The following is an 18,021-nucleotide window of genomic DNA, read 5'->3' on the forward strand; positions in this document are numbered from 1 at the left end:
TCCCCATAACACCCACGGAAGCAGCTCTAAGATATCCGTGCACTGTATGGAGACCATGGGTATGAAAATAAATTTAAGTGCTCATACTGGGTGAACATTAGGCAATGGCTGGTTTGGGTCCATAACCCACCAGGGTACTATGAAGAAATGTGTCTTTCTGAGCTCATCCTTGCACTTAAGGCAAAGGACACATATTTTGCTGCTCTGGTAACCAGCCAGCCTTTACATTAATTCGTATTTCTGCACCCAGCTGGATATTTCTAAGCCTGTGACAGAGTCCTTTCTCTTTGGATGATGTGCCCTTTAGAGATCCATGGAAGAAACTGCTCCAACACTTTTCATAGCTGATGGCCTTCAGAGATGAGATTTCAGTCAAGCTCCTTGTTAATCCCTTCTGACCCTCTGCCTACCATTCCTTGACATCACTGGAAAAGGCAGGGACATTCTGGCTAAAAAACCAGACATCTGGGTTTGAAAACAAGGAAAACTTGGCTGAAAAAACTCAGATGTGTCTCTGGATGCCACAGTGCAGGCAGTGCTGGGAGCCCTGTGAAGTTCAACCACCTTCCAACCCTGCACTGGAGGCAGCACCCAAGGTCAGGCTGCAGCTCTGCCTGCCTGTGAGCCATCCTCTGACCAACAGAACTGATTCCCAAAAGGCATCCATGTAATTGCTACGGCTGGGAAATGGAGCCTGAGAAATGACTGACTGGACAGCAGCCCTGGAATCACAGGTTGGAAGTGCTTGGGCCCATTTTTCCTCCTAAAAATTACCAAGCAGCAAAGTTCTTTCAAATAAGACAGACACTGGTGGAGTTGAAAATAACACAAGGTGCACACGTGCTCCTGAAGACAGCCTTTTTAAAATTTTTTTTATTTTAAAACTCTGCATCTGAAAACACAGTATGACAGAAAGCATTTATATACACTGCAGTGTTTTTGGTATAATACAGTATTTCATACATCCATTTCTTTTTCTGCAAAAAAATGTGCTTTGTCGGACAAACAACCAAACTCCCATTGACAAAGAATACAGCTAAGGCACATTGTTTCTGCTAAATGAAAGACAAAAGGGTGCAAAAACGGGTAGTGCAATAATTGCTGAAAATCACATTCTACTACAAGAAAAGCATTCTGACTTTGAACTTTGATTACTGGTCAATTTAAGACATTTCAATATCTCATAAAATACTCCTTTAAATAAATAGCAAAATATCTACATCTTTCAGTGTGTTCCATTTGAATTTCCAATTTTTTTTTAAACTTTCCTGTATATACATGGTTTTCTTTTTTCTTATTCAATAGATTACAAAATATTTCTGTACAATTTTATGCATATTATGATCTATAACAAAATAGTTATTTCTTAAAACTATATTACCACCAGTCTTTGAAAATGACAGAATAGAAATAACTTATTATGGACTATGTTAGGCAATAGAAAAATCCAATCAACCCAAAACAGAACCAAAAGGACAAAGTCAGAAAAATAATTTCATTACATTGAATTAATTATTTTTGTTCCACAAATCTTGTTTTCCATGTAAACCCTTTGCAGTTGCCTTTGGGTTGTATCTGCATCTGAATACCAAAACAGGATAGGATTTGGGATTCCTAAAAGCCCTGCAGCCTGCCGGGAATATTGGTGCTACTGAAAGACAACAGTTCTCATGGAGAAAAGTATTAAAGAAATCCAACATACACCAGCCTTAGGAGAAGTCATTGGTTTCTGCTGACTTTGACAACCTTTGGATGAAGCTCCAAAAGCCAGATTTTTGGAACTGCATTTATGACTCAGATGATACAACCAGACTCCACTATGATCTAAGTGTACTGTTAGATTCCCAACCACCACTCCAAATCTGGCCCATGTAGTGACATTCTTCAGGTTTTAAGACCATACCATTAAGAGGATATTTCTTCTCCCAGCTACCAGTACAAATCTGAGAGGAATGTTACTACAGTGAGTTGAAATGAGTGAAATTACTGCACAATTTGTCTTGTGCATCTGAGAGCAGTCTGTCCTGTTGCAGTCTGAAGATAAATTAAAAGTTATTAGGTGTGTTCTTCATAGGTAATTAAACCACCCTTCCTTATCTACAGTGAGTTGCAAAAGACAAGAGCTCATAATTTCCTAAGGTTTATATGAATGTCTGAGCCTTCCTTTTGCCCAAAGGGAAGGTCGTTTTCTTCCTTTAAAGACTGCATTTGTAAGCAATTTCTATTGTATTTGTGAAGTGTAAGCTGACAGCAACACAACTGAGCTGTAATAGAAATCTCAAGGTGCCTTTTATTCATTCCACAACAAACAGAGAAAGTGAGCAAGACACAGACAACACCGAAGTTCCTAACACAGTTTAAGGCCACATTTAGAAAGGATGAAAGTAAGGCTTTCTTTAAGGGGCAACACACTGGATGCCACAATGGGAACAGACACCGAGCGATCCAAAGCCGATAGGATTCACCCACGGAAAAGCTGAAACAACATCCTAGTTTTGGCCAGCAGGTCTGTGCCTTTTTTTTGGATCTAAGCAGGAAAATAAAATGAAATGCCATAGACATCCTCCTCCGGAATATTCCCAGCAAACTGAAGGTGCTCCCCTAACAAGAGTGCTATCTTCTCAGTCGAGGGTGTTAATTACAACAGAACCAAAGACAAGCTGAGTCATTACAATATACAAATGCAGCGCAATGAACCGCGCCTAGAATTGTCACTCTGTTATCAGAGGCACCTGTACAGTATCTTGCTGTTTATTTGGCAAGGTTACAAGTAATACTTCTAGGTTTTAACAAAGTAGAAAGAGAATTTTGCATAGATTGTACATTCAGTTCAAGGAGATTTCTGGTACCTTTTTTTGTTGTTCTCAGGTAAACGTGTTTGCAGACACAGTGAGGTAGCAGCTGTGATAGCACCCATGAGCAAAAGAAGGTAACCAAGGCAGAAGCAAAGAGCAGAGTGATGAACACACCACTGTCAGTAGAAAGGAACAGAATCAACATGGTACCTGCAGTGTCACATTGTGAGGATTAACTGGTGCCAACACCACTTAACTGAGACACCCTAATGCTGCCGCCGTGGTCCTGGGTAACGTGGGCTGTAAGATTTTGTTACCTCAATTTTAAATGCTCTCAGCCTGATTCTTCTTTCCCTTACTATGATGGTGGTGGTGAAGGTTTTGGAGGCCAATCTCCTCTTCAGTACACCTTTGAAGGGAATTAAAAATCAGAGGGTTTGCTTGCTCTTGAGGAGTCTGCAGGGAAATAGGTGTTGCCCTACAAATTCTTCCTTGCTGCCCTTAACCCTAATTCACATTTTTTTTTGGCTCCTCTGTGCCCGGCTGTAGCAGCAGCTGCCCTCAGCAGGGTTTTGCAGCAGGTATTCCTGCTCTCAGGAGGTCCTGCTGGCCCCTGGAAGGGCAGTGCACTGTCCCCTCCAACGCTGCATTGCTCCCTATCCGGTGTCACCCCCGGAGCTGTCTTGGCAGAAGCCTGAGGGTTTGGTTTGGAAAGGCTTTTTTACATGATGTTTTCAATTGCCATTTAATATGGGCTTCAGGTAATGTCCTACAAATCCTTAAGACTATATTGGAGGTCTTGAATGGTAGAAATAAACACATATGGGTCATTATCTTTTCACCAGATTGAAGCAAAGGCCAGTGGGAAATGCCACCAGTCACTTCCTACCAGGTCAATCTTACTCTGTTCCTGAAATAACCAAGTCTTCTCTTACATATATCAGATACCCATGCCTGAAAATCAGGAAAAGGTAACTGCTGGCCATCACCAACTCCCTCCTGTGTGCAAGTACTGAGCGGACCGAAGGCTGCTCTGAAAAGCAAACTGTTCTGGTCTGCAGCAAGGGTTTTCTAAGAAGCCGAAGGGATTTGGCTCACACAAGTATAAAACTTCCTGCTCAGTGGAAAGTGCTGGAGTTGGCCAAGATTTCACGTGGCCAACTCCTGAAGCTTTGGGATCTGGGAAGACAACAAGGAGGGCGTGGTAGCCAGCAGCAAGCTGGCAGTTCTCTGACAGCTGAGATGAAAGAGAATGAGAGAAATCAACAGAAAGCTGGTCCTCATTGCCTGGTCACAAGACGGATCTGGATCTTTTCTTTTTATCTGGAAAGTCAAAGCTGAGATCTCAAGGTATCAGTGGTTCTCAGCCTTGTTGGGCAGAAGGAGCCCAGTTTGTTCAAAGTTTTGTTGCAGCACAATTTTATCAAAGTTTTGCTAAGTTTAAGCATCTTCTTTACCCTTCATCTCTCCCTTTGGTCAGGTTTAGACTATCCCAGCTCTGATTCACTGACTTCACAACTCTGCTCACTGTAATCGTAGCTAAGAGTGATGAAGGCTTCATTAGCATTGCAATTAGTGCTACAGGAGATGGAGAGAAAGTGAATGCCCATTAGTTGGTCCTTCTGAAGGTGCTGCAGGATCACTGTTAATACACTGTTAAACAACTGTACAGGCATTGTGCACTGAAGCCAATACCCAGGAAAGTCAATTTGTAATACATGAATGCACATTCCTGTATCTCCAGGCTTAGCAAAAACGAAGGCTTAACAACAGAGATACAGAGGGACTTTCTTGTATAACAGTTGCTATCATGAAGGAATTGTTAGAATTCTCTGCTTGCCAAGAGCACAAAAAAATGAAGAGATAATTTCAATTCTAAAAAAAAACCCCCCTTGAATATCAGGAAATGAAAATGCAAATATTACTACTCAATGTCCAAATGTCATCAAAGAAAGAATTGGACAAATCTGAAAATAAACTGTCATTTGAGCTATTTCATTTAGCCTCGGGGTTTAACATTACCATATAAACAGGTTTGCATAATGCTAAGACTGACTTTGGACATAATTCATTAAATCACATATGTAGATGTTCTGCATTTTGCCACATTCCCTTTCTGTGTAATACAGATTGATCACAGGAGTGTTACATGGCTGTTGTGCAGAATGAGCAGGGAATTTAAACAAGGAAGGCATTACACACACAGCTGACAAACATGTGCCTATGGAAATATAACCCTCTCCCATTGAAAGGAATTTTGATCAAACCTGGCTTTCAGCTGGAATCCTGTTCGGCCAGGACTGGCCAGTGTGATTGCAAAATAACACCTGTACATTCAGATGAAGATGGATAACTTGCTTTTTTTTTTTTTATACAAACTGTGGGTCCCTGCTCTGAATTCTCCTTTTCACCAAATGTAAGATCTGTGAAGTTATTCTCTTCTGACATTCAACAATGTTCATCATGGGTTCCCAGTGCTGCTATTTCAAGCCAGAAGAACCACTAAGCAGGACAATGGTCTTAGCAGTGCTGCCACTGATCCCTTCTGCAGAGTCTGGCTTTACATGGTTTTCATTCACAACTACAGGACTTTGTAATGCAGACACAGAGTACCACATATAACTTATGGATCCATGTCTGCACATTAATAGCTATAGTAGAGGTGGTTATTTAGGTCCAGAATTTTACACTGCCCCCAGAAGATTTGCCAAAAATGGCTGCTTATCCTTTCATGAGTTCAAACAGAGATAGCAATTTAACCCTAGCATACTGTCACACCTTTTATGTATGCTGGACTTGACTCTGAAGCCCTCACTCAGCATTAGCACTCTGTGGAAGTTTTGCCTGAGAAAGGACTGCAGGGTCAGCCTCTTCAGCTCTGCATCCCATGTTTTAACAGCAGCACTGGATTGCCAGCTTGCTACAAAACTTCACTGTGTAGCTGCTTTTTTCCTTTCAGAAAATAAACTAATAGAAATTTTCCTTTGAGATATTTTAAACCTAGCATATAATGCAAATGGATATATCAGCAACCATTTATTTTCTTTCCCTTTTCTTTGTACTAAAACAAAATAATTTGCACCTCATATTTTAAACGATAAAAATGGCAGATTTTTTTTCCTAACCACAGAAGACGTTGTCATCTTCTGCTTGGTCTAGTTAGTAATGAAAACTTACCAACAAAGCACTTGAAAACGTTCCTGCTTAAGAATAAAAATAAGTATAAAAATTAAAAACTGAAGTTATCTGCGTGCGTGCGCGTGGGTGCACCCCTACACATATGCTTATGTGCAAGACAGACTGAAGATTTTGTGACTACCCTGGTAGCCTTATTGAGAACAAGCACTGCCTGGGCTTGTTAATGAATTTTATTGTGTGCCCTAAATATGACGTTCTTCATTTAATCTGCAGGGCTTGGACCGTGCAGTTGCCGTTGCATCAGTGTGACTAAAGCCCTGGATTTCACAGTGAGGATTGGAGGTCCCCAGAAAAGATGAACTTCACAAAGGAATGTTAGATTAAAAACAAGCACTCCTAAAAACCCCTACTGAATAGGAAATAACACTGTGATTCTATTACATAAACCTGTTGGCAACCCTGGTTTCAAACACGCTTGCCTCTAGAGCTGGTTGAAAAGCTGGAGCATTATCTTGACTGAAATATTTCAACCAGTTCTCATTGCTACAAACTTCCCTAAAACTACGGCTCATGACTGTCAAAATCAAGACAAAAAAAGAAAGGGAGGTGTGAGGGGAGGAAGGCCTTTTCTTAATAAAGGCAGCTTCAGTTAGTAAAATAACATAATCTTCAAGCTGCAAAGGCAGCACCTACTAATTAGTCATTGACTAAAACATAAATAATAAATACCTAAATTGTTCCTTCTATGCATCCATTTTTGTGCCAGATAAACATTTCAATGCTCTGCCTTAATGCCAGCACAGCTGACACCACAATTTCAAGTCCAAAGCAAACTGCAAGTAGCTTTAAACCAATATGACAGAGAGGTTCTACAAGTCACTGGGATCTGTGTGTTACAGTCATACTGCAATTGTTGTTTAAAAGGGAATTCAACCTTCCTGTGAGATTTGATTATGGAATGATTTAAGGGTCTGTTTCCCTCCTGATGTGCACACTTAACTCTCAGCAGAAAGTCAGCCATGCACACAGAAAGGTGAACAGACACCTTACTCTGTTACAGCAACAAGACTTCTTTCCTAATTACCCAATAGCTTCTAATGGCCTTTTTGGGCTCTGTTGCTAATAAGAGATTATTACCACAGCAACAACAACAAAGTGCATGTTTTTGCTAAGGTAAAATGCATTAGTTGGAGATGAATTTGTATACAAAACCTGTATTTGAAAAAGTTCTTGGAACGTAAATTAATTTTTTTCCTACTATAGAAAATGCAGGATAAAATGATGCAAAATATGCCTATTTAAAACAGGATGCAGCTTGCTAGGAATTTTGAAGACAGGCAAGGGTAGACTGACAGAATAAAGTAAAAGCAGAGAGAAACATGGCATTGCTCTCCTTTCCATTCAGCTCCTGGCTTTGGGCAGGGACCCACGTCCTGCACAGCCTTCCAGATGCCCCGCACAAGCCTAGAAGGATCCTTCTTCACAAAGAGATGGAGATCTGAGACCAAGGGAGGGAATTAGTGTTAAGACTTACTAGCCACTACTCAAATTAGGGAAGAAACCTGTTGTTGCAGATTTAGATCCCAATTTGATCATTTTACTGGTTCTGTGCAACTCCATCGCCTGAGAAAAAACTCAGCTCAGCTCATGAGCAAAATCAGCAAAGGATGTGTGCAGACACATCACAACCCACCCCAACCTACACATGCACACCTGCTGTACTGGCAGTCTGTGAAAATGCTCAGGTGGGCTCAGAAAATACCTGCAGATTTGAAAAGGCTGAAATTCAAAATACTTCTTTTTTCTTTAATAAATACTCTTACTACGCTGACCCTGAACCCGACTGCATGAGACATAAAAGACTAATACAGCAAAGCACTGATTCCATTTAGAGTTGTTAGTGAAATTAGTCTAAAAAATCTCTGAAAGTTTCTCCTTTTGCTTGTTTTTTTCTAACTAGGGTAACAGACATCAGCTGAGTCCAGAATTACTTTGTGCTATTAAAAGCCAGAGGGATGGTGTACCGTAATTATTTCACGTTCTGTGAGGTCATGTGGCCATACAGGCTCCAGCCTGCAGTAACCGACCTCTGGGAATTTTGCTGTGATTTATTCATGGTAGCAAAATAATGAAAGCCTATGAAATAGCAGAGGTACAGACGAATTTATTTTTAAAAAACACTTTTAGCAGCTGCTCCTTCACTGCCGTCTCCATGGCTTGGCACTACTGTTTCCAAACCCACAAGACAGTGGGTGCAGCAGCACGTGGTACAGCTGGGTCCCCACGGGACAGCACAGGCTGTGGGACACGTGAAGCTGCTCCCAAAAGAGCTGATGGAGAGGGCAGTGCCAAAGGCCTTGTCTGAAATTTTTTTTTTTTATTTTTTTTTTTTAAGTGAATTATATATTGCAATAGGTAACAAAAAAAATAAATGTAACATTCCCTTAGGTTTCTGAAATCTGGTGCGAGATTCACACAGAAGCAAGGTTAAATTCCCTTTTAAAACCCTATGCTGGAGTAGGGCGCGCCGGATGCTACCTCAGGCGGCCGTCAGGTTTGACGGGGCCCAGCTCAGATTTGGGGTCCGGGCTCAGGGAGCTCCAGGCTGTCTGGGCACAGCCCTGCATGACCGGGCAGGCGGTGGGGCCAACGGTGCAGATGTCCACGGCTGACCAGACGCTGCCCACCAGAGAGTCCACCCAGGCCTCCAGCCGGGCGCCCACGAGCCCCGCGTTCCTCTTGGCCTGGTCCACGCGGGCGGCACTGATGGGGATGTTCAGGACGGGGTTCAAGCCCTGGAAGCTCTGCTCCATGTACGCGTTCTTTGGAGGCCCGCTGTGATACTTCATGGCTTCCTCTGGAAATGCACAAATAAACCCAAAAGTTAGTGCATAAAAAACCCAACATTAAGGATCTAAGGGTACAGCAAACAAAAAGACGAAGGTTAGTGGTGCACTGTGGCTCATCTCCCCAGCACTGAGGACATGCTGTGTCCCAGGGATGACTGGCTGTGCTCAGCACTGTAAGTTCTGCTCACCCTGAAAGCACTGCTTTAGCACGGGGAGCTCTGAGCCTGAAAGCAGCATCACCCTTTTCGTCAACACGTACAACCAGCATCCTCAGAGCTGTAGAACACCCAGTCATGGCTGAACTCAAAATGAGGAAACAGTTCAAGGATGCTTGGTGTGAAAGGCTGCCAACCCCTGTCAGGCCTTCAAGTGCTATCATTGATTTGTCTAGGAGGAAGAGCCGAGATCTCAGACTGTTTTGTGTTTTTTTTCTCCCCTAAACAGATGAACCTTGACCAGTTGTGGAAAAGTCAAAGCATTTCTTAGCTCTGTCTGCCATTCCTGGCAACACCATGGCCTTGGACAGACCAGAACCGTAATGAAATACATGTAGCCCCAATATCATTCCTGGAAGAGCTCCAGTCTCCCTGGGAAAGAATTCTCTCATGACAATTATATTTCAAGCACTTGGGCTGAATAGTAGATCATAACCATTCCCTAATGAAACTTTTCTTTGCATTGTGGTTGCTTTCCTTACAGTAAGCCTTCTATCTCAGCAAAATGCAGTACAATACCCCAAATCCGCAATACTGCAGTAAAAATCAATGTCAGGCTGTGACAATGCTCTCAAAGACCCAAACTGGACACTGTGGGTCAGGCTGCCAGTGTCTAAAGTTGTCTGACTTCTGAAGGTCTGTGAGTGCACTGAGGTGCTGCACATAAAATCAGAATGGGACCCTCCAAAAACGTTCACCGAGTGCCTCTTGGGAGCAAATTTCCAACCATCTCTTCCTGTTCTCAGCTGCCTTCCCCAGCATCCTCGCTCTGGCAGCACAGAGGATATGTTTAGCTCTGCCAACAGACACACTGTCTAGAACAGAAAATGGGCCCATTCAGGGCGCTCCAGGCGAGGAAAGCCACCGTGCACAGCGAGCGTCAGAGGCCAGGAATTACATATTCACGGCTACAATTCCTTCCACATGTCCTTGCTGCTTGCACTGCAGCCTGACACTGAGTCCTTTCTTCCATGCAGAGGACAGTATCTCAGGTGCTGGCAATAAATCCCTATATTTATTCAGAGGGAAAAAGGGACGTTTAATTGGAGCTTTGCTGTTACATTTGCAAAGTCTTTAATGTCAAATACTGTTCAATTCCATTACTGCAAATCCCCAATTAAACTTGTTCAGCACATCCACATCACCATTATACATCACTTAACTGTTCCTGCGTCCATCTAACCTCCTCTTTTTATTTTAAAAGGTAGATATCCACAATAACCTCTCGTCAAAATGAATTAGTTCCACGCACATGTGTCAGGAGTGTGTTCTGCCAGAGCACTGCAGTTTAAGAAACAGAACAAATATACGTGATTAAATTTCCTTCTTTGGAAGCAATTAAATATGGAAGACTGTTTGTCAACATATTAATTAAATAGGAACATTCTGAGGAAAAATCCCCAAATAAATAACAGTTGGCATTACTAGCAGGATCATCTGATTGAAACAGGCAATTCATTGAGCTTGTTGAATCAAAGCCTGTTGTGCGTGTGTTTAGTGCATGGAACAAGAGAGATCTTTATTCAGACATGAAACAGGATGAAATGGAACTTGCTCTTCTGTCTGGCTCAGCCTTGCACTTGTCCCAGGCCTCAGGACTTGGTGGATTATCAGGACTGGAAGGAATGAAAACTAAAGAAACCACAGGACCCAGTGCTTGGCCATGCAGCACACACTGTGTTAAGGGCTTCCACTGCCCACAGTGAAATGTGCTCTGATGAACCCTGACCTGGTACTGGGTAGGGAATGGTCTGGCCCCACAGCAGAATGTCATCCCAGGCTGGGTGTCAGCATGTCCTAGAAAGGAAAAGTTGGGTAACAGCAACCTGAGTGCAGAGTTACATACACTCATCAACAGGAAATGATGAGGATTCAACCCAGAACCCTCTCCTGGAGCTTCCAGGTCTTTGTTGAACAGTTCATAGGAGAAAGCAAGGAGGATGCTGCTCATCCAAGTGATAGCAGATGTGTGCTGTTCTCTGTGCATTACAGGAAAAACAACAGGGACAGAACCATGATTCTGTAACTTACTGGGCTGGTACAGGAGAGGGACAGTGTGGCTCCCAAGCCCCGAAATGCTGTAAAAAGGAGGTTGGAGCCACCGGGTGTGCTGTTAATGCACTGACAGTTCAGTAAGTGTCATGAGCAAGAGCTCGGGGAAAAAATAAGAACAAAAGGCTTGCCTCTATGAGAGGTGTGTTTAGACATTTAAATCTGTATGGTCAGAGCAAACAATTCAAAATTAGCTGAACTGCAGACATTAAGCCAGACTTTTTTTGCCAGCAAGCACATCCAAGCAGCCCTTTGACTTCAGGAGGATATGCATCAATGCAAAATATATTCCACTGGCTCTAAAATACAGCTTTAAAAAACGTGGTTATTTTTGTCCCCCATTTTTATTTGCTCTTTACTCTGGGAGGGCACATTTCTCAACTGACTTTTCTTGGTACAACTTGTTTGAACTAAACCATAGCCAGCCGCACAGGCTGGGATTTCAGAATTTTTGTGTGGGTTTGTTCTTCATTTTGCAGAAAAAGCAAATGAGTTCAGACAGAGAGTGGGCTAAGGAATGAAAAATGTGGTTACCTTGGTACACATTAGGGTGCTAGACCTGTGGGTTTTTTAAAGCAACACAGAATGTACAGCTTTATTTCTTTACTTGAATTGTGCTGAAACCCTCTGGCAAAGAGGTAATTTTTTATTGACATTTTGTTTGTTTTCTCTTGCAGCAAACAAGACAGTGCTGCATTTGCTCATTGTGGAGCTAATCGACTCCTTGTCAGCTGGATCTGAACTAAATTTCGAAGCAAATCCCTATCTCCAGGGTTTTTCTCGGAATGATGATTCCAGGGCATGTCTGCTCTTCTGCAGTCATGCGCCTGCCTGCTGCTATTAGTGCATTTATCAAGAACATGTCATGTTACCTCTGGTTAATTTAAAGAAATCACAGCAGTTCTGACACAAGTTGCCACCCACTTTATAATCCGTATAGATGCAATTAGAATTGATTGAGCCACTGGAAACAACCAAGGGCAAAACAAAGGTTTCCCAGTATATACTAATTGAGATGATCTATAAATATGGATTAGGTTAAAAGGCCGTTGAGGTGCCTGTGTGCATCGCCTGTGTCTGCTAATGCTGTCAGGCTTTGAAAGGGCTGGCTGCAGTTTGGGGGCACAGGGACAAGGCACTGGTGTTTCAAGGCTCCCTGGGAGCAGCAGAGATCAGCAGCTCCACGTCCAGGACATGCCATCAAGCTGAGAACTGAGCAGAAAAGGTCTCTCTTAAGGCAAAGAAGGAGGTTACTCTTCTTCAGTGCCCTCCTTGCTTGAAGAAAGAAGGGGTTTATGTATTTATTTATTTATTTATTTTCAATCCAGAGTTTACTATCATCTTGAGGTTTTGGGGCTTTTTCTGCCTCGGAAGTGAACCTGCCCCCTGGCTCACCATAACCTATTTGGCTTTAATGGAGCAGGTACTATCCATTAAACATATGACAACTCATTATTGGAGCTCCAGCTGGGAGAGCGCTGTGGAAACTTTACTGTGAATATAAACTCCAATTTAAAAATGAAATTGCTTTGTCTTTTTCTCTGCCCCTCCCTGTGCCCCCAGGAGACATGTAAGATCACACTTGGCATGACTTTTACATGGCCTTTGTAGAGCAGGGAAGGGGGAAAAGTGGGATGATGGGGATGCAGAGCCAATCTCTGTTGAATTTGCTGTTTTCTTAGGACTTGAAATCTGCTGGGTAGCTTGGATTATAGTCTGTGAACTGCTGGCTAAATGCTCTGAATTATACCTGTTGTTTGGCTCTGCCTCTGCAGTCCCTATGCAGGGGACCTGGACATCTGGCCTCGAGTTTGCAAACTGTGCTTAAATTCAGACTGCCTAAAGCAGACAGCAAGAGTCTCCCACTCCTGTCTGTCATCACTGCTAGTGATCTTCTACTGATCTGCTCCCTGTTTTGTCTCCTCCACGTCCCATTCCCTCTTAGTCTTGGCACAATTACTCCTAAAGCATCCTGCTGGTCCTTGGCAGCCCTCCCGTGTCCTTAAAACAAGCATGGAGTACTTGGCTTTAACACACTCGACCATATGGTGAGAAACTCAAAATCATTTTTTAGAAGAATAAACTGGAATCTGTCTGTGCAGGACACAGAGGGAAGGGGACTCTGGTGGAGTGAGTGAACCTGATATCTCCAAATGATTTATCTCACAAATTCAACTAATTTCCTTTTTTTTTTTAACTTCCTCCAACTTCAATACTTGAAAGCATTCCTGAGCAAGAGGATCTGCTGAAGGCAGAGCTGATCAGTGACAACTCAGAGTAGAGAAAACAGACACAGATCTGGATGACTGGAAGGGGGAAGAGGAGCAAGAAAGAATAAATAACATCAGATCATAGATTTCCCACTGAAATACCTTTGGGAGCCTCGTTTACAGCAGAAATACCCCAAACAGCATCCCCAGTAATTCCATGTAAGATCCGATCTCCTTCGGATCCAGGTTTTGAAAAGGTCAATGAATCTATGCTTTAAAACAATTTACATTCTATCAGTTATGCTCATTTGGACACAGTATCAAAGAAAACACATGCTCCTGATTTCCTTCTGTGGTTTTACTTGCATGCACAGAATTTAGGCCACAATTAATAAATAAACAGAAATAGAAAAATGAATAAACTAGTGGCATATGCTGCTTTTATAAACTGCTAAACAAAACATCTTTGCTGGCAGCTGTCCCTTGATTATTTTTTTATTTTGAGTTGCAATAATGAATTTTGAGAGTCACGATACAGGAACAAACATGTTTCACTTTGATTATGCAAAAGAAGAGGAAGTGTTTCCCTTCATGACGCTGGGAAACCAAAAGCAACTTTCCCTTGTTGTGCTCTGGGTTGAAGTGATGTGTGGATGAGCACTGATTTAGGAAATACAGGGATTGTTGTTGTGTCCTTGTTCTCAAGATATAAGATTTTAGTGGCTGCTGCCAGATTTGTGCAAATGCTTTTCAGAATGACACAAGCAAATTGCACACAAGACCATGGACAGATTTTTATGTACATGGGCTCCAGTTTCTACATCTGGAGTGTATGAGACAGAGGGGCCCAAATCATTATTGAGGAAATTACATGCAAAGAGGTATGAAAACTATCAGTCATTCAAAAAGCTTCTGGAGTAGCAAATTACTTTCCAGGGCAATCTTTCTGACAAGGGCTTTTTTTTTCCCAGGGGGGAGAGGGTGGGGGTTGTTGCTGGTGGTGAGGGAGGATGGTTGGAAGAACAAAATTTTAAAATCTCTGTTAAAACATATTCCCCTCCTCTGCTGACAACTCCTGGCTAAGTCTGATGTATGTTTTATTTTAAATGTTAAGACAAGAATACTATTCCTTCATTTTAGAAGATTTCTGGCAGTTTTTTCATTGTTTACAGTAACAGAAATCGTTCTTTTAGGAGTTCTAATTCTTCTGTCATACTCTCAAAATGCCTTTACTTGGCAGAGAAAAATGTATTTAAATAATAAAGTGGTGACAAACTGACAAAAGCTGGAAATCAAAGTTAAATGACAATTGCCTGCACAGAGCACAGTCGTGTCTGAGACATAAAGACTTAAAAACCAAGCAACAGGAATTTGCATTGTAAATACAATTCTAACTACAGTGGAGTTGTCACTACCTGCCCTTGTAATTAATTTTCTTCTCTACCTCCATGCCTCTATCATCTAGAGATTATACATCAGATCATCAGTAGCAAATCATTCCTGAGACTTTTTTCCTAGACAATATTGTTCCCAAGCTTTATATTTCATTCCTGTAGCAGATTCTAGTTACCATATGAATGAACAAGGCTCTTCAACAGAAAATACGAGCCAGATCTTCTCCCAGTGTATCAATGGGCAATACAGAATCACTACATCATTTCAGTGGAATTATTCCAGACTCAGAGTTTAGACCAAAGGGAGTTTTGCCTTTATACCATAAAGTGTGGGCATAGTGACTGAGACACGTTTACCTGCCCATGGGGCTCTCACGTTATAGGCAAAAGTAGTAAGGTTACTTGCTACATACCATGTTTTCCATCCAATTTATGCCTTAGAAGTTAAATTACCAAAGAACATGGAATTCATTAATTTCCAGGAGACAAGTCAGGAACAGTTGCGTTTAGAAGCAGGTTGCCTCAAACTTTAAAAATGTATTCCTTCTACACATGGTGTTTGTTCACAATTTATCACTGCCTATTAGCTAATAACAAGAGCAGGTTGGAGGTGGTTTAGTTTCTGCTTAAGAAACGATGCCACCAAATGTTAGAAGCAGAAATCAGTAAGTTTGCTCTTCTGCTGGGAACTGTGTGGAATCAAGCTCCTGTTGAGTGAGATAAGGGCTGCATTAGCTCTCAGCAGTTGTCTGTTGGTGTTTGCATTACAGAAGCAGCACGTTATGCTGGAAGGTAAATGCCTGACTCAGTTTATTTGCTGCCTTGTCAGGAAGAAGAAGTTCTGAAAACTTAATAGGATCATTCATGTATCCAGCAAATTTAAGATGTCTAAAGTTATGAATATTAATACTGGGCAGATGGAAGCACTTGTGCACGTTAAGAAGAATGGTAAAGATATTCAGAGCAACATGCTTGTTTTGATCTTACTGAATAAGAAAACAGGTGTGGCTGTAAAACATTCCCTCTTCTCCCAGCAGTGTCCTGGGCACTGGGTCCAGACCCTGGCACTCAGATGATGCCTGTGCCATGCAAACTTCTGCTGGAGCCTGCAGACACTGGCAGCCCCAAAACGACCTCTGGATTTGGATGGCTTGTGCAGGGAAAAAAAAGGTTTCTTTCTAGAACTTGTCAGTGTGGGTCTGATCCCAGGACTGTATCCATAGACATTTCTGTAACAACTGCTTGGCACGTACTGAGCAGGTATCAGGCAAGAGTGAACGCCTGGACCTGACAATATGCCAGGTGAGCTCTGGCCTAGGGTAATTTTGCCTAATTCAGCATTTTGTGTGTTAATGCTTTCATTGTTAAACACACAAACTTTGTCATGAAAACAGTTTAAACGTCTGTAACTCTGTAAGAGCAAATGTGAATGAAAAGCAGCACAGAAAGGTTAATTTTTCTTTCTGTTTCTAAATGATAGCTTTCACAATAGCTGTTAGATTACTGAGAGTCTGAAGTTCTCTGGATTCTGAACTGTGCATATTTTAAAGATATAAATAGTCTTTTGTTCAAAGTGGCTGTGTTTTACAGACTGAATATAGACACTTCTACTTGTCTTAGTGAAGAAGTTTCTTCTGATTTAGTATCTATAAAATTCCATTCTTATATCCTTTTCCAACAGAGTGCTACTTCATTTTTAACAGCAGCATTTACAGTGAGTACAGACCCAATAACTGTATTATTCCTATAGCAAATAATAAAACTTACCTTGTTTGATAGGCTGCTGATTGGAGAAGGTGAGAGGAGTAACAAGGAATTTGGTTTCAGCTACCTGTACCCAGTGGTGTAGAATTTTTATTGTCCAGACACCGGGTCGCAGGGGCAAATTCAGAGGTGGTTTGTAGTGAGTAAACTCGGCACTGGATTCAATAAGAATATCATATGTTGCTGCAATTACATTAATAGGATCCACCCAGATGACAGTCACAGTGACGTTGGGGCCTTTTCCCCATTTCTGCATGCCCACTGGCTCATCTGTTGGCCCGAGGAGCCCTCCAAAATTCCGGAAGAGCCTTTCCTTGGCGTCCCATTCGGTGCCAATCTGAAATGGAAGAACACACTGCTGCTGGCATCACCTCTGTAAGCAACTCAGCCCCTTGTGTCAAATAAGGGCTCTCAAGAGACACAAATCACATTTCTCTAATGACATGAATTATACATACATATAAAAGCTGACAGCAACATGATCTAAGATGTTGTGTATAGTGTGTACACAAATTGTGAGACAACCTCGAATGCAAGGCTTGCTTTTTTGGTCCACTTTTGATGGATAAAAAGGTTTCCTTTATCTTAAGGGTGACATAACAGGCTATAGCAGCTCCCTCTTCCTTCCACAGAAGCAGTCAGTAAGGGACCAAGCCTAGTGATCGAACACGGGCTAGGCACAGAAAAAAAATTTGACCCATCATCTCCTGGGTCATGAAAATGTACTACACATATGAGAGATGGAACCTGCAGTAGAGACCTAACCAGTTACTGCTAAGACCAGGAAAGAAGCTTTTGCTGCTGACTTCAGGACAAGTCACATCAGGTCCTTTACCACAGTCCCCCCATGAGATGCTGTCTCCTTGCACTCCCTGCCTGCCTGATGTGGGAAGTTATTTCTTGCAACCTCTTTTCTTACTGTCATAACAGTAACATTGTTTTTTATTTATTCACTAAGGAACAGTAAACCAGCTGATTCACAATCCAGTATAAATATTTAATGGACTTTTTCCTAGCAGCTTTCATATTTCAATGCTCTTTATATGAATTTCAGTGGTTCACCCATAACCTGTGGGACGACACAAACTTACAAGCTATTGCTATTAAACCCCTCATAGTCCTTCAGGTCTTCTTTTGCCTTAATCTCCAGACAGTGTAGATGACTGAAGAGTTGATTTGTTCCCTGTACAGAAACCATGTGATTCTCTCAAGTGGCCTCTAGAGATCCATGCACACCCAGGAGGGATCCCCACTTACAGAATATATGTGGATATTGCAGATTCCACCAACACAGAGCTGTCCTTGTCCCTAAGCTTCACCTCACAGGGGCATGGTCAGAACCTGCTCTCCCGAAAGCATAAGAAATAAGTGTAGCTCATTTGCTTCAGAGATTTTTCTTCTTGATTTCATCTCATTTCATGAGAATAAGTGATTCCAGTATAATGCCAAAATCCCCACAAATCCCCAAAACATAACAATTACCTGATGCCTATTACTACTGATACCTGTACTGGAAACTGTCCAGTCTCTAGTCCCTTCTAAATAAATCCCTGTGGTTGGCAGACAAATTACAGGAGGACTGAAAGCAAAAAGCTACAAGGTCA

At 42.0% G+C, this 18,021-nt stretch overlaps 1 protein-coding gene across 2 annotated transcripts in view; it reads right to left on the reverse strand.

Moving 5' to 3' along the window:
- Window positions 1-855: 855 nt before the first annotated feature.
- XYLT1 (xylosyltransferase 1) overlaps window positions 856-18,021 on the reverse strand; it is a 183,364-nt gene continuing 166,198 nt past the window's right edge. For both annotated transcript variants that reach the window (XM_027654970.1, XM_027654971.1), the window contains exons 10-11: window positions 16,421-16,754; window positions 856-8,790 (exon numbers count right to left, since the gene is read on the reverse strand). In XM_027654970.1, coding sequence (XP_027510771.1) covers window positions 8,468-8,790; window positions 16,421-16,754 — 657 coding nt within the window. In that variant the 3' untranslated portion in view covers window positions 856-8,467. The remainder of the gene's footprint in view (window positions 8,791-16,420; window positions 16,755-18,021) is intronic.

Source organism: Corapipo altera, unplaced genomic scaffold (genome assembly GCF_003945725.1).
Source record: "Corapipo altera isolate COAL_440 unplaced genomic scaffold, ASM394572v1 98, whole genome shotgun sequence".
Classification (NCBI taxonomy): domain Eukaryota; kingdom Metazoa; phylum Chordata; class Aves; order Passeriformes; family Pipridae; genus Corapipo; species Corapipo altera.